General features: G+C 50.4%; 1 protein-coding gene across 1 annotated transcript in view; it reads right to left on the bottom strand.

Annotated features, from left to right (window-relative positions):
- The window catches only part of cadm4 (cell adhesion molecule 4), a 210,442-nt gene extending 198,227 nt beyond the window's left edge, over nucleotides 1-12,215 (bottom strand). The window contains exon 1 of the mRNA XM_060852691.1: nucleotides 11,888-12,215. Coding sequence (XP_060708674.1) covers nucleotides 11,888-11,957 — 70 coding nt within the window. The 5' untranslated portion in view covers nucleotides 11,958-12,215. The remainder of the gene's footprint in view (nucleotides 1-11,887) is intronic.
- Between the last annotated feature and the right edge of the window lie 2,188 nt (nucleotides 12,216-14,403).

Raw genomic sequence — 14,403 nt, 5'->3', positions numbered from 1 at the left:
TGGCTATTAACGTGGAGCTCACTAACTCTTCAAAAAGCCAGCAGCTAGTGCAGAGAGATTGTCACCACCCAGGGACAAAGCATATTCGACCGCCTCCCTCCCTGCCTGTCCCCTCTCCCCACACTCCTCTCTCTCTCTCTCTCTATCTGTCCCACCCTGAGCAGCCGGACCTCTGCAAACGTGTTCCCCCCCTCCCTCACCACCCCTCTCCCTCGCTTGGTATAACGCTCCTGACAAAAAAAAACTCCCCAGCCCTTCGATTCCCTTTTCGCATCTAGTGTTTTATTGTCAAATCCCTGAGTGACTCCTCCGGGGATGCCTGAGGAGGGGGAAAGGTGCTAGGTAAATGCAGGCTGCTGTTGTGCTGATGGCTGCCCAGTCTGTAGAAAGACTGCACACAGTTGGCTGGTGTGAAATGTTCCATACTCCAGTCTCACCCAGACCACACCTCTGTCCCTTGGAATATTTCCATCAATGTCATCACCAGCAAAACCTATTCACCCAAATGTCTCAACTCTGGCTGCTTCTTCAGATATTACATACAAACACAAAGCAGCACCCTCCGCGGATCAAGGCACTGAGTTCAGATCGGAATCAGACATTCCCAGCACAGAAAAAAGGCCATTCGGCCCCTTTGCACTGTACCAGCTTTCTCCTCCCACCATCTCCCTCTTCTGTGTGTCCAGCCTCCCCATTCCAACTCCCCAACATATTTACATGATTCACTTCAACCACTCCCTGTGGGAGTGTGTCCCACATTCCCCACCCCCCCTCCACTCCCTGTGGGAGTGAGTCCCACATTCCCCACCATCCCACTCCCTGTGGGAGTGAGTCCCACATTCCCCACCATCCCACTCCCTGTGGAAGTGAGTCCCACATTCCCCATGCCCCCACTCCCTGTGGGAGTGAGTCCCACATTCCCCACATCCCCACTCCCTGTGGAAGCAAGTCCCACATTCTCATCCCCATCCCACCACAACTCACTGCGAAAAGACATTTTTTCCTGAATCTCACATTGGATTTATTCGGGACTGCCATCTATCGATGGCCCCGCTTTTGGTCTCATTCTGCCAACCCCCCTGCCCCCAACAACAAGGGGAAACATTTTTATATCTTCACAATCGAAACCCCTCCCAGAATTGTGAGGACCTCACTCAGGTCACCCCCACAGCCTCTTCTTTCACCTTGTCCTGGCAATAATGTCTTCGGTCCCAGTGTGGGTCTAACTGAGGGATACGGAGACTGGAACTGTGCACAGTGCTCCGAGTGTGGGTCTAACTGAGGGATACGGAGACAGGAACTGTGCACAGTGCTCCGAGTGTGGGTCTAACTGAGGGATACGGAGACTGGAACTGTGCACAGTGCTCCGAGTGTGGGTCTAACTGAGGGATACGGAGACTGGAACTGTGCACAGTGCTCCGAGTGTGGGTCTGACTGAGGGATACGGAGACTGGAACTGTGCACAGTGCTCCGAGTGTGGGTCTGACTGAGGGATACGGAGACTGGAACTGTGCACGGTGCTCAGAGTGTGGGTCTAACTGAGGGATACGGAGACTGGAACTGTGCACAGTGCTCCGAGTGTGGGTCTAACTGAGGGATACGGAGACTGGAACTGTGCACAGTGCTCCGAGTGTGGGTCTAACTGAGGGATACGGAGACTGGAACTGTGCACGGTGCTCCGAGTGTGGGTCTGACTGAGGGATACGGAGACTGGAACTGTGTGCAATGTTGACCAACTGAGGTTCTGGATAGGATAACCATCTCTTCCATATCTCGGGGTTTTGCTTATTCATTTAAGGCACTAGTCCATTTTGCTTCTTTGAGGGACTTGTACTGCACCCACCCCAGCCCCTGTGGCTCCCGCTGCCTGTTTAGATTCTTAAACTCCCATGGGGCTGTGCAAATACCAGTTAAAAAACTCCTCCGCTCATCCCTGGTATCTATGAACAGCAGCATATGCTGGTTAGCTGGAGAATCAGCCATTTTGGGCACACAGCAGCGATATACCAGTCCCCAGTCAACGGTTAGATATTAATTACTGATTCGAAAGATTAAACACCACAAGATAAAACACCCAGAGCCTCTCAGGGCTTCTGACTTGGAACTGCTGAACAGCGTGACTTCAGATTAATTCACTCTGATAAAACAACATACACTCTGACTTGCTCTTTTTAAGGTTGGCATGAATGTTTGGCAGGGATTCGTGTTTTGCAACTGAAGCAACAGATAAAAAGATCCAGTTGATGTGTTTTCTTTTTAAAACAAATTCCCGTAAATCCCAAAGCTGTAAGGAGTCAGAGGTCAATGGTTCACTGGCTTACCCTTCCTGTTTTGCAAAAATTAGGTCAGCAACATGAAAAAAAAGACACTTTATTACCAGGAACGGTGTTCGTTGATTTGAAAAAAAACACTTAAATGATTTCTGCCCTCTCCGACAGCTGATCTTTGACCCTGCACACACAGGCTTTGCTAGAGGTGACTAGGCCCTGATTCTGGAAGTTTCCGCTCCATGACAAACTTTGAGCTCTCACAATCGACCAACTCACGGACCTCAGGCTCCAATGTCACTGAGTTATTGGCAGTTCCAAACTCACTCACACTATTCCAAGTTCCAGACCCACCATCACAGCATGCACTAAATAAGACTGAGCATGTCAGAGGGTCGGTGCTGAGGGAGTGGGCACTGTCGGAGGGTCAGTGCTGAGGGAGTGGGCACTGTCGGAGAGTCAGTGCTGAGGGAGTGGGCACTGTCGGAGGGTCAGTGCTGAGGGAGCGCCGCACTGCCGGAGGGTCAGTGCTGAGGGAGCGCTGCACTGCTGGAGGGTCAGTGCTGAGGGAGCGCCGCACTGTCGAAAGGATCTATATATATATACAATAATATCTGGAAGAGCAAATGACTGGTGTCAGAATTAAACTGCTATTCATGGGAGCTTTCTCTGAACAAATTGGCTATCTCGTTTCCTATTGGTCAACATTGAGCAGTGTTCAATGGCCAAGTGTGTGATTGGGTGTGAAATGCTTTGGGATGCTCTGTGAGGATAAAAGGCGTTGTGTCACAGGGTGCTGCCTCTGTAGATGCATTATCCCCCTGTTACTGCGGGAACTAAAATGTCCCGGTATTAAACTGAGCAGGCCCTGTACAGGCCCCTGTCTCTTCTCTCATTTCTGCCGAGTGGTACTCACTATTAATTAAACATTCAGGGACAGATGGTCAGTATCCTCATCGGAATATCAGTTAATTTGTCTGATTAAAACCAAAGAAAAGGAAAGATCAATTGGACACAGATAATTCTGGCCCAGATCCCTTTTTAAAAGGAGAATCTTTCCCATTCAGGACCCCCATGAAAAAGGGAAGGTTTTCTCTCTCTCTGTCTCACTCTCTCTCTCTCAGGGACCCTGTTTATAGAGGGGGTCTCTGTCTCTCTCTCTCTCTCTCTCTCTCTCTCTCTCTCTGTCTCACTCTCTCCCTCCGTCTCATTCTCTCTGCCAGGGACCTTGTTTAAAGAGGGAGTCTCTCTCTCTCTCTCTCTCTCTCTGTGTCAGGGACCCTGTTTACAGAGAGGGGTCTCTCTCTCTCTCTCTCTGTCAGGGACCGTGTTTACAGAGGGGGTCTCTCTCTCTCTCTCTCTCTGTCAGGGACCGTGTTTACAGAGGGGGTCTCTCTCTCTCTGTCACAGACCCTTTTTAAAGAGGGAGTCTCCCTCTCTCCTCATCACAGACCCTTGTGAAAGAGGGAGGACTTCTCTCTCTCTCTCTCTCTCTCTCTCTGTCAAGCACCCCTGTTAAAGGGGATCATTCCTATTAGTGGCTCCTCTTAAATAGGTCACCTTGCCATTGGAGAATCATGCTGAGGAAGGTGTCGGAAAATGTAGCATTGAAAAGGCAGTGCAGGTCAGGCTGAGGCCAAGGAGCAGGAGAGAAGACATTTCGGGCAGAAGCCCTTCAGTGCCTGACTATGTTTGTTCCGCAGAGCGGTATGGGCTAGAGGGGCTGAATGGCCTCTTGTTGTGTCTATCGTCTGTGTTCAGACACATTCTGAGTGTCTCAGAGGAGTGACTGCTTGAGAAAGCACTTCACAGAGAACCTGAAGGCATCTTCACACGGTCTCGAGTTCCAGAGAACGCATGGAGTTGGAGAAGACGTGCAAAGCAGAGAGAGAGTCACAGCTCAGCCGCAGCTAAACACTGACAATGACTCTCTCACTGTGATACCTTCCAGCCACCACACCCCTGTCCAACACAAAGACAACCTCAATCAAACGTGTAACGTACACCGACAGCACACGTGGCCTCTCTGAAACAATTCCAACAACTGGGTATTTATAACAGAATGGTAATCAATCCCACAGTCAAACTCCCTCTACACTGTCCCCCCCCATCAAAACACTCCCAGGACAGGGACAGCACGGGGTTAAATACAGAGTAAAGCTCCCTCTACACTGTCCCCCATCAAACACTTCCAGGACAGGGACAGCACGGGGTTAGATACAGAGTAAAGCTCCCTCTACACTGTCCCCCATCAAACACTCCCAGGGACAGGGACAGCACAGGGTTAGATACAGAGTAAAGCTCCCTCTACACTGTCCCCCAAACACTCTCAGGATAGGGACAGCACAGGGTTAGATACAGAGTAAAGCTCCCTCTACACTGTCCCTTATCAAACACTCCCAAGACAGGGACAGCATGGGGTGAGGTACAGAGTAAAGCTCCCTCTACACTGTCCCCCAAACACTCCCAGGACAGGGACAGCACGGGGTGCGATACAGAGAATGTGTATTCACGCCTCAGACCCTAAGTGTCAAAGAAAAAAGCAGAACGCTTTAATCTGTGGGAGCCTCAAACTGTGGCCTGTCCATCATGGTCAGGACCACCCTTCAAGGAAACATTCTGTAACTTCCCAAGAGGGTGCCAGGCGCTAGAGAAATGCAGCAGGCTGATTTTGAACGGTGCAGCCTGTGTCGCACGCAGAGTGTCGAGAATCAGATTATCTCAATGATGGTTTTTCTCCAGCATGTCCCATCAACTCTACTGTCCAACCCTGTGGATTCCCCTTATTCCAGGAATACCAACAGGATCCGAAACTCAGTTACCACTGAACTGGTGACTTCTGCAAAACCAAACTCGAATACAGGATACGTCTCAGGAAGGAAGCTCAGACCAAAGGCTCTCCGGGGACTCTCCAAATGATTCAAACATTAAAGAAACTCAGACACTGCATGCTAGCATAAGATCGAGTCATGGCTCTCTCCCAGAACAGACACTGTTACAAAGCAACACGCCTCCAGTTCAGAATCACCCTCCTCCTCTCCAAAAACCTCCAGAACAAAAATATTCCAGCAGGGAGTGCCGCACTGTCGGAGGGTCAGTGCTGAAGGAGTGTTCAGTGCTGAGGGAGTGCCGCACTGTCGGAGGATCAGTGCTGAGGGAGTGGGCACTGTCGGAGGGTCAGTGCTGAGGGAGCGCCGCACTGTCGGAGGGTCAGTGCTGAGGGAGCGCCGCACTGTCGCAGGGTCAGTGCTGAGGGAGCGCCGCACTGTCGCAGGGTCAGTGCTGAGGGAGCGCCGCACTGTCGCAGGGTCAGTGCTGAGGGAGCGCCGCACTGTCGCAGGGTCAGTGCTGAGGGAGCGCCGCACTGTCGCAGGGTCAGTGCTGAGGGAGCGCCGCACTGTCGCAGGGTCAGTGCTGAGGGAGCGCCGCACTGTCGCAGGGTCAGTGCTGAGGGAGCGCCGCACTGTCGCAGGGTCAGTGCTGAGGGAGCGCCGCACTGTCGCAGGGTCAGTGCTGAGGGAGCGCCGCACTGTCGCAGGGTCAGTGCTGAGGGAGCGCCGCGCTGTCGGAGGGTCAGTACAAGAGGGTGTCACATTGTGAGAGGGTCAGACAACTCCCCAGTCATTCCTCTTTTGGCAACACTCAACATCTGTAGGTCAGTGTCATTTGTGGGATCTTGCTGTGCACCACCTGCCTACTCCATTTCTTACATTGTGACAACAAGATCCCAAAGTGCCCGTGAGGCTTTGGAGCACCCTGAAGGAAGCGAAAGGTGCTACAGAAATGCACAGTCATCTTCTTCCATGATAGCCCTCAATGAGTCTTCATCTTCTGTTTATCTTCAACAGGTCAACCTTAACCCATCTCCCCACACGCCCTCCCTCCGGACCCCACACTCCCTCCCTCACGTCCCCACCAATCCCTAAGGGGCTGGTTGGGATGGGGGGGTGGTGAGCCATTCTCTCAACCCCACCGCTGTAATGTCGTGCTAGCCCAAATTTCCTCCTGGCCCGCCCCTGCTCACCTCCCCCTTCCAATTTTACCCCTTCCCCCCACCCTTTCTCAGCTTTGTCCTGCAGGGGGCGCTACCTGTGGTAGTCAACTCGGGTCAGGGTCGAGCTGAGAAAGGGGTGGGAGGTGTGCTGCGAACAGGAGGAGGCCATTTGGCCCATCGAGCCATTCTACAGGTCTGCGGTCGATCTGACATTCCTTGCGGCCCCTTTCCCCGACTGATTGGGAATCTCTCTCTCGGCCTTCAATATATACAAGGACCCTACCCCCACCACCTTCCTGTGGTAAGGGTGTTCCAAAGACCCACCACCCTCTGAGAGAGTGAGTCTGAAACTGGTGCCCCTTTTATTCAGAAACGGTGCCCCCTGGGTCCTAGCCTCTCCCATGGGGAGGGGAGTAACACCCTCCCAGCATTGACCCTGTCCAGCCCCCTGTTTGTTTCAGTCAGATCCCCCTCTCATTCTCTCTAAACCCCCAGGGGGTAGAGTCCCAACCTGTTCAGCCTTTGCTCATGAGACTATCCCTCCATCCCAGGGACCCCCCCCCCTCTCTGAGCTGCTTCCAATTAAACAATATCTATCCTTCAGTAATGGGAACAGGTAGTGCAAATATTAAAATAAAACATTTAACAGACAAACATTCGTGTAGGATTTAACCATGAAAATCTCTATCGCAGCGAGTCGAAAAGGGATTTGTTTTAATTACGCATTTATGTCGAATATTGCATGTAATTCTGGTCTCCTTTCTATCGGAAAGATGTTGTGAAACTTGAAAAGGTTCAGAAAAGATTTACAAGGATGTTGCCAGGGTTGGAGGGTCTGAGCTACAGGGAGAGGCTGAACAGGCTGGGGCTGTTTTCCCTGGAGCGTCGGAGGCTGAGGGGTGAACTGATAGAGGTCTATAAAATTATGAGGGGCATGGATAGGACAAATAGACACGGTCTTTTCCCTGGGGTTGGGGAGTCCAGAACTAGAGGGGCATAGGTTTAGGGTGAGAGGGGAAAGATATAAAATGGATTATGGGGCAACTTTTTCACACAGAGGGTGGTACGTGTATGGAATGAGCTGCCAGAGGATGTGGTGGAGGCTGGTACAATTGCAACATTTAAAAGGCATCTGGATGGGTATATGAATAGGAAGGGTTTGGAGGGATATGGGCCGGGTGCTGGCAGGTGGGACTAGATTGGGTTGGGATATCTGGGTCAGCATGGACGGGTTGGACCGAAGGGTCTGTTCCCGTGCCGTATATCTCTATGACTCTATTCCGGATGTGATCTCCCGAGCAATGTGTACAGTTACAGTAAGACTTCCCAACCCTTAACCTCCAACCCCCTTGAAATAAGGCCCAATATTCCATGACTCTTCCCGATTCCCTGCTGTGGGAAGTAGCAGCAGGATTTGTCGATTCGGCCCATCGGGCCTGTTCTGCCACTGAATACGACCAGGTCCGGCCTTGGGTTTCACCCCCCCCCCCACTTTCTCTCCTTCAATCTCCAAGACACCGACATCCCAGTCGGAAGTGTGGTCCGGAATGGGGCAGCTCTGAACGGGAGGGTGGGAGAGAATTCCGAAGATTCCCAAACCTCCGAAGGACGGAGTTGCTCATCGTCTCAGTCCCACGTGGCCGACCCCCTCATCCTGAGACTGATCTCCCCCCACTCCCCAGTCAGTGTCGGAGGTTCAGAGGGAGTCGGTTTCTCAGCATCCATCCCCATTAGACCGTCTCTGTCTCCGTGAGATCACATCTCCCTCTGTCGACCTTCAGAGAGAATCAACCCAATCTCCCCTCAGGATGACCATCCCCTCCTGAACTAGAGACCTTTCACCCGTCCCAACCAACAGTCTGTCCTGGACGTCCCACGGGGATGTGACAACGCCTCTCCTTCCCCAGGAGACACAGACCTGTCCATAAGGACCCTCAACCGACTGCAACAGATTTCCCACTGAGAGGATACTGTCCGGGGGGGAGGGGGGGGGGGGAGGGGGGGGGGCATTACGGCCTGGTGTGGACACTGCTCTGCCCAGGGAGCGTGAGACACTACAGAAGGTGGTGTGCACAGCCCAGACCATCACGGACACCAGGCTCCCATCCGTGGACTCTGTTCGCTGCCGCGGGAAGCCTGCCCACATCAGAGACCCCTCCCACCGCGATAATCTCTCCCGTCAGGCAGAAGATACAGAAACCTGAACACACACACCCACCGGGTTCAGGGACAGCAACTTCCTGGCTGTTATTAGACTGGCCAACGGAGCTCTCGAACTTTAAAATCGTGCTGATAATGCAAACAGAATCCCAACAGTGTGGAAACAAGGCCCTTTGGCCCAACAAGTCCACATCAACCCGCCCAGACCCATTCCCCTACCCTATTATCCTAGATTTACCCCTGACTAATGCACCTAACCTGCACATCCCTGGACACTGTGGGACAATTTAGCATGGCCAATCCACCCTAACCTGCACATCCCTGGGCACTATGGGACAATTTAGCATGGCCAACCCACCCTAACCTGCACATCCCTGGGCACTATGGGATAATCTCCTATGGCCAATCTACCCTAACCTGCACATCCCTGGGCATTATGGATAATGTAACATGGCCAATCCACCCGAACCTACACATCTTTGGACTGTAGGAGGAAACCGGAGCACCCGGAGGAAACCCACGCAGACACGGGGAGAATGGGCAAACTCCACACAGACAGTCGCCCGAGGCTGGAATCGAACCAGGGTCCCTGGCGCTGTAAGGCAGCAGTGCCAACCACTGAGACACCGTGCCAACCCTTACCTAGCGCACTTCCTGCGCAATGTTACCTGTCTGGCCTCTGCCTGAGTCTGTCTGATCTGACCATCCCTGCGGGCTATGATCCAACAAACAAAACTTTTCACTGTACTCTGGTACACCCAACAATCAATCAAATCAATTCATCATCTCTATTACAAGTGCAGTCTGCCTTAAACACAAGACAAAGCCTGTGTACAGTATGCCCAATGCAGTGTCCACACATAGTCATGCATTACCCTGAATTGCAATCTCTATTTGACTAAGGAAGGCTGCCTGCAATGGAAGGGGGGGCTCGTCAGGGAGGGGATGCAGTGTTCTCCAAGCTCGGAGAGAGGTGTGAGGCTTTGAATGTGACTCCCTCCCCTAATGCAGTCACTCCCCACATCACCTCTCCGTTCCCCTCTGCTCCCCCCCACTGCCCCCACAGCCAGTAGCAGCACACGGGACACTGCAGTAAGCGGGCCAGGAAACCAATCACACAGACCACTGAGCAAAGCATGTGCCAGGCGCCAGGGATTAGCGCCCAGGAAAGGCATCCTGACGGGTGGCAGCTCCCGGTTCCAACAGCACTCCACAACTACACCAGTCAGGCTCTGGGAGGGGGGAGAAGGGAGAGGGAAGAGGGGAGAGGTAGAGGGGAGAGGAGAGAGTGTGTGACAGCTTTAGTGTGAGTATGAGAGAGAGAGTGAGAGTGTGTGTGTATGTGCATGTGTGTGTGTGTGCACGCGCGCGTGCGCGCGCTTGTGTGGAGCTTTTCTCTATATCTAACCCCATGCTGTCCCTGTCCTGGGAGTGTTTGATAGGGGGACAGTGTAGAGGGAGCTTTACTCTGTATCTAACCTCGTGCTGTCCCTGTCCTGGGAGTGTTTGATAGGGGGACAGTGTAGAGGGAGCTTTACTCTGTATCTAACCCCGTGCTGTCCCTGTCCTGGGAGTGTTTGATGGGGGACAGTGTAGAGGGAGCTTTACTCTGTATCTAACCCCGTGCTGTCCCTGTCCTGGGAGTGTTTGATGTGGGAACAGTGTAGAGAGAGCTTTACTCTGTATCCAATCCCATACTGTCCCTGTTCTGGGAGTGTTCGATGGGGAACAGTGTAGAGAGAGCTTTACCCTGTATCTAACCCCGTGCTGTCCCTGTCCTGGGAGTGTTTGATGGGGGACAGTGTAGAGAGAGCTTTACCCTGTATCTAACCCTGTGCTGTCCCAGTCCTGGGAGTGTTTGATGGGGAACAGTGTAGAGGGAGCTTTACTTTGTATCTAACCTCGTGCTCTCCCTACCCTGGGGACCGCTAAATTCTGAAGTTGTTATTTCAAGTATTTATTGTTGCTGGTGAAGACTGACCTTGAAGAGTCAGGGAGCTAAAGGGAGGCTGCTCTACCAAAGGCAATCTCAGTGATGGTGCTGGGAGGGAGACATTATTACACACTGTCAGACTCTGCACGGTTAACAAATTGGAGTCAAACCGACAACGAGCAGAGCTGGCAATTCTGTGTTTGCATTGCCCTGATTCACCTCCAAGAATGACAGAGCAGGTCTCCCCCACCCTCACCCCTAAATCACCCTGAAACGCACCCTGGAGACAGTGAAATCTCACTCATTTGGGAATGGACATGCACACACTGCCCTTAGCGAAATGAACAAAGGTTGCTTTTTTGCATTCTCTCTCTCTCTCTCCCTCTCTGCTTTTCTCTTTACCCACACTCACCCCATTGCTTCTCTCTCTGGTGGTATCAATCCCTGGCATAATCCCAGACCCCAATCAAACGGTCCCTTCCATCCCTCCCTCCCACTACAACCACCTCCGAGTACTGTCTGCATCCCTCCCTCACCTTCCTCCTTTGTTCCCCATCTTTCCCTTTCCCTCTGATGTATGAAAAGGCACTTTAACCCATTCGCTGCCAATCTCCCTTTGTCTTTTTTCTCCCTCCCCATCTTGACCGGCCTACGCCACCTTTACACACCCCCCAACCAATCTCTCCTCTGTTTTTCACCTCCATCTGCCCGACCCCCTTCCTGCTCCATACTGATATTCTGACAATCACTTAAAAAAAAAGGATTGGAAACGCTTCGACATCAGCCTTTAATCATCAAAGGGGTGTGCTGGAAATACTCAACCACGGTCATTTGGAAAGTGCAGCTTTTGAGATTAATGCAACAATTTAAATAAAAAGGCTTTCTGTAACACACGTACAGCACACACACACAATGTGTCCAAATCTGCAAAGACTTATTTCAAAACAGCAGAAAACAAAACAAAAAAATCCCCTGGAAAACTGCCAAGATCCCCAATTGGGGGGGAGAACTCCCATTTATAAAATCAACATCCTGAACACACACACACACATCCCCCATAAACAAATCTACTTTCATTTTGATTAGCTGGGAGCAGCAAACTCCTGTGAGTCAAACTTCTGCATTATTTTCATCTTAAACTGCAACACAAGAATTGAGTCGACATTGACACACACAATTACAGTCATTCTGCAGAAGGCGAGTTCAGAACAGAACAGAAATAAGTCCATACAAAAATGCTTATTCTTTTATATATATCTACACACACACACACACAAAAGTGGCCATTTGTTCCAATGAAATAAAGATCTTTTCTATATTGTGCGTGCAATGCCTCCAGCTCCCACCCCCCCACCCCGTGTATCTATCTCTCCTCCCTGTATTGTTAGATTTCAATGAAAATTTGGCAGATGCTGTCATGTCAGAAATTGTCAAGTCCTTTATTCAAAAGCTCCATGCATTTTCTCTCTCTCTCTCTCACACACACAGACACACACACACACAGACACACAGACACTCTGCTGCTTTCCTTACCTTGCCGGGTAAGAGCTAAGACCATCACTCCGAAAGCCAACAGACTTGTCCGTGTCCTACACTCCGCCATGGTCCCTCTCCTCTCTGGGTGCTGAGACACCCTGTGTCCGTCCGTACACACGATGGGTGCTGAGACACTCTTTCTGCCTGTCTCCTGTGGGTGCTCAGACACCCTGGTTCTGCCTGTCTCCTATATGGGGTGCTGAGACACCTTGTTTCTCCCTGTCTCCTATGGGTGCTCACCCTGTTCCCCTGTGGGTGCTGAGACACCCTGGTTCTCCCTGTCCTGTGTGGGTGCTGCTGCAGCACCTTCACTCAGGCCAGCACCTTAACGAGATGCTAATATATGCAGCACCGGGGAGGTGGGACATCTTCCTATCTCAGTCAATGGCAAAGCAGAGGCGGGGTTATTGAAGTCAGTAATTTGATGTATGGACATCCCCCTGGTCAGGATTGGTCACAGGGAGACTTACAAAAACAAGTTCCTCTTTGTGTCAATGCACGGTGTAATTTAAAGCAGGGAGCTGAAAGCGGGGAGGGGATATCTATCTGTGTGTATATTTGTCTGTGATTATCTATGTCTGTGTGTGTATCTATCTGTGTGTGTCTATATCCATGTGAGGGTGTATCTAACTGTGTGTGTCTCTTTCTGTGTGTACGTGTGACAGTGTTTGTGATTGTATGTGTCTGCGTGAGTCTCTGTGATGGTGTGTGTGTGACTTTGTGCATGTGTATGTCTCCATCACTGTGTGCATGTGTGACCGTGTGTCTGTGATTGTCTCTGCGTGTATGTGACTTCATGTGTTTGTGTATGTATGTGTCTGTCTGTGAGCGATTATTTATCTTTCTCTGTGTTTGTATCTGTGTGTGTGTGTATGTGTGTCTCTGAGTATGTAGCTGTGTGCGTATCTGTACGTGTGTGTATGTGTCTGTGTGTATCTGTGTGTGTATGTATTTCTACGTGTGTGTATCTGTACTTGTGTGTAGGTATCTGTATGTGTATATGTATCTGTACATGTGTATCTGTACGTGTGTATGTATCTGTGTGTCTATCTGTATGTGTGTGTATCTGTACTTGTGTGTGAATGTATCTGTACATGTGTATCTGTACGTGTGTGTATGTATTTGTCTGTGTATCTATGTGTGTCAATGTATCTGTGTGTATCTATATGTGTGTATATCTGTACATGTATGTGTGTATCTGTGTGTGTATCTGTACGTGTGTGTATCTGTACATGTACCTGTACATGTGTGTGTATCTGTGTCTGTATCTGTACCTGTGTGTATGTATCTGTACATGTGTGTATGTACCTGTTAGTGTGCATCTGTAGCTGAAAATGTGTTGCTGGAAAAGCGCAGGTCAGGCAGCATCCAACGAGCAGGAGAATCGATGTTTCGGGCATGAGCCCTTCTTCAGGATTCTCCTGATTCTCCTGTTCCTCGGATGCTGCCTGACCTGCTGCAGTTTTCCAGCAACACATTTTCAGCTCTGATCTCCAGCATCCGCAGTCCTCACTTTCTCCTAGTGTGTATCTGTACCTATGTGTATGTGTTTGTGTGTGTGTGTGTGCATTTGTGTGTGTAGATCTGTGTGTTTGTCTATGTATCTCTGTGTGTATCTATACGTGTGTGTATACCTGTACATGTGTATCTGTATGTGTGTGTGTTTCTTTAAGTGTGTATGTATATCTATATGTGTGTGTATCTGTACATGTGTAAATGTATCTGTGTGTGTCTGTGTGTGTGCATATATCTGTATATCCCCTCAGAGATTTCAGTGAAGGTTAAACTGCTGGTAAGTGGCAGACCTGAAGAATATCTCCCAGTTCCATTCTCCAGGGTCTAACTGAAATACCTGCTGATTTTGAATTAAGGGGCAGTCGGGATGGTTAGAAAATTACTTGAAGATGGAGCTGATTCACTTCTGGGAGATAATGTGACAGAAGTAAAAGTCACAGCCTCACCCTCAATCACGGAAAGTCCCATTGAGGCTAAACAGACAGGAACAGGTTTTGGGTATTTTTCCATTTCATGGCCGGAGCAATGGTTAAACAAGTTCCATCACTAGAGGTCACAGTAATACCACAGGCAGGTGTTAGAGTGTCTGAGACGCCGTTTAAGAGTAAGGTTAGCTCAAAGGAGGTGTTCGGCATGTCTTCATTAAATGAGTCGCAGGAAGCAGAGAGTGAAGTCAGGAAGGTACAGCCAATTCACACTGAAGTGGAGAAGGTCTCGAGTGTTGTTATAGTAGGAAAAGGAATTCTAATTCAGCACAGACATTCTCATAAACCTGAGGCAAGTTGGTTATCCTACAGCCCAGACAGTGGACGGGGATAGTTGCGATGAGGAATATCGGTGGTAGCGGATAGAGGGATATGAAAAATGCAGACATCAATAAACAGGTATTTAACATTGACTGGGACTTTGCTGTGTCGAGCTTTCATACATTGTTTGTTTTAAAATCATGAGGTCATCGCTGGCTAGGCCAGAATTTATTGCCCATCCCTGATTGCCCT

Source organism: Hemiscyllium ocellatum, chromosome 38 (assembly GCF_020745735.1).
Source record: "Hemiscyllium ocellatum isolate sHemOce1 chromosome 38, sHemOce1.pat.X.cur, whole genome shotgun sequence".
In the NCBI taxonomy this organism is placed as follows: Eukaryota; Metazoa; Chordata; class Chondrichthyes; order Orectolobiformes; family Hemiscylliidae; genus Hemiscyllium; species Hemiscyllium ocellatum.
Note: the sequence above shows the minus strand (reverse complement) of the source record. Positions and strands in the feature narration are given on the sequence as shown.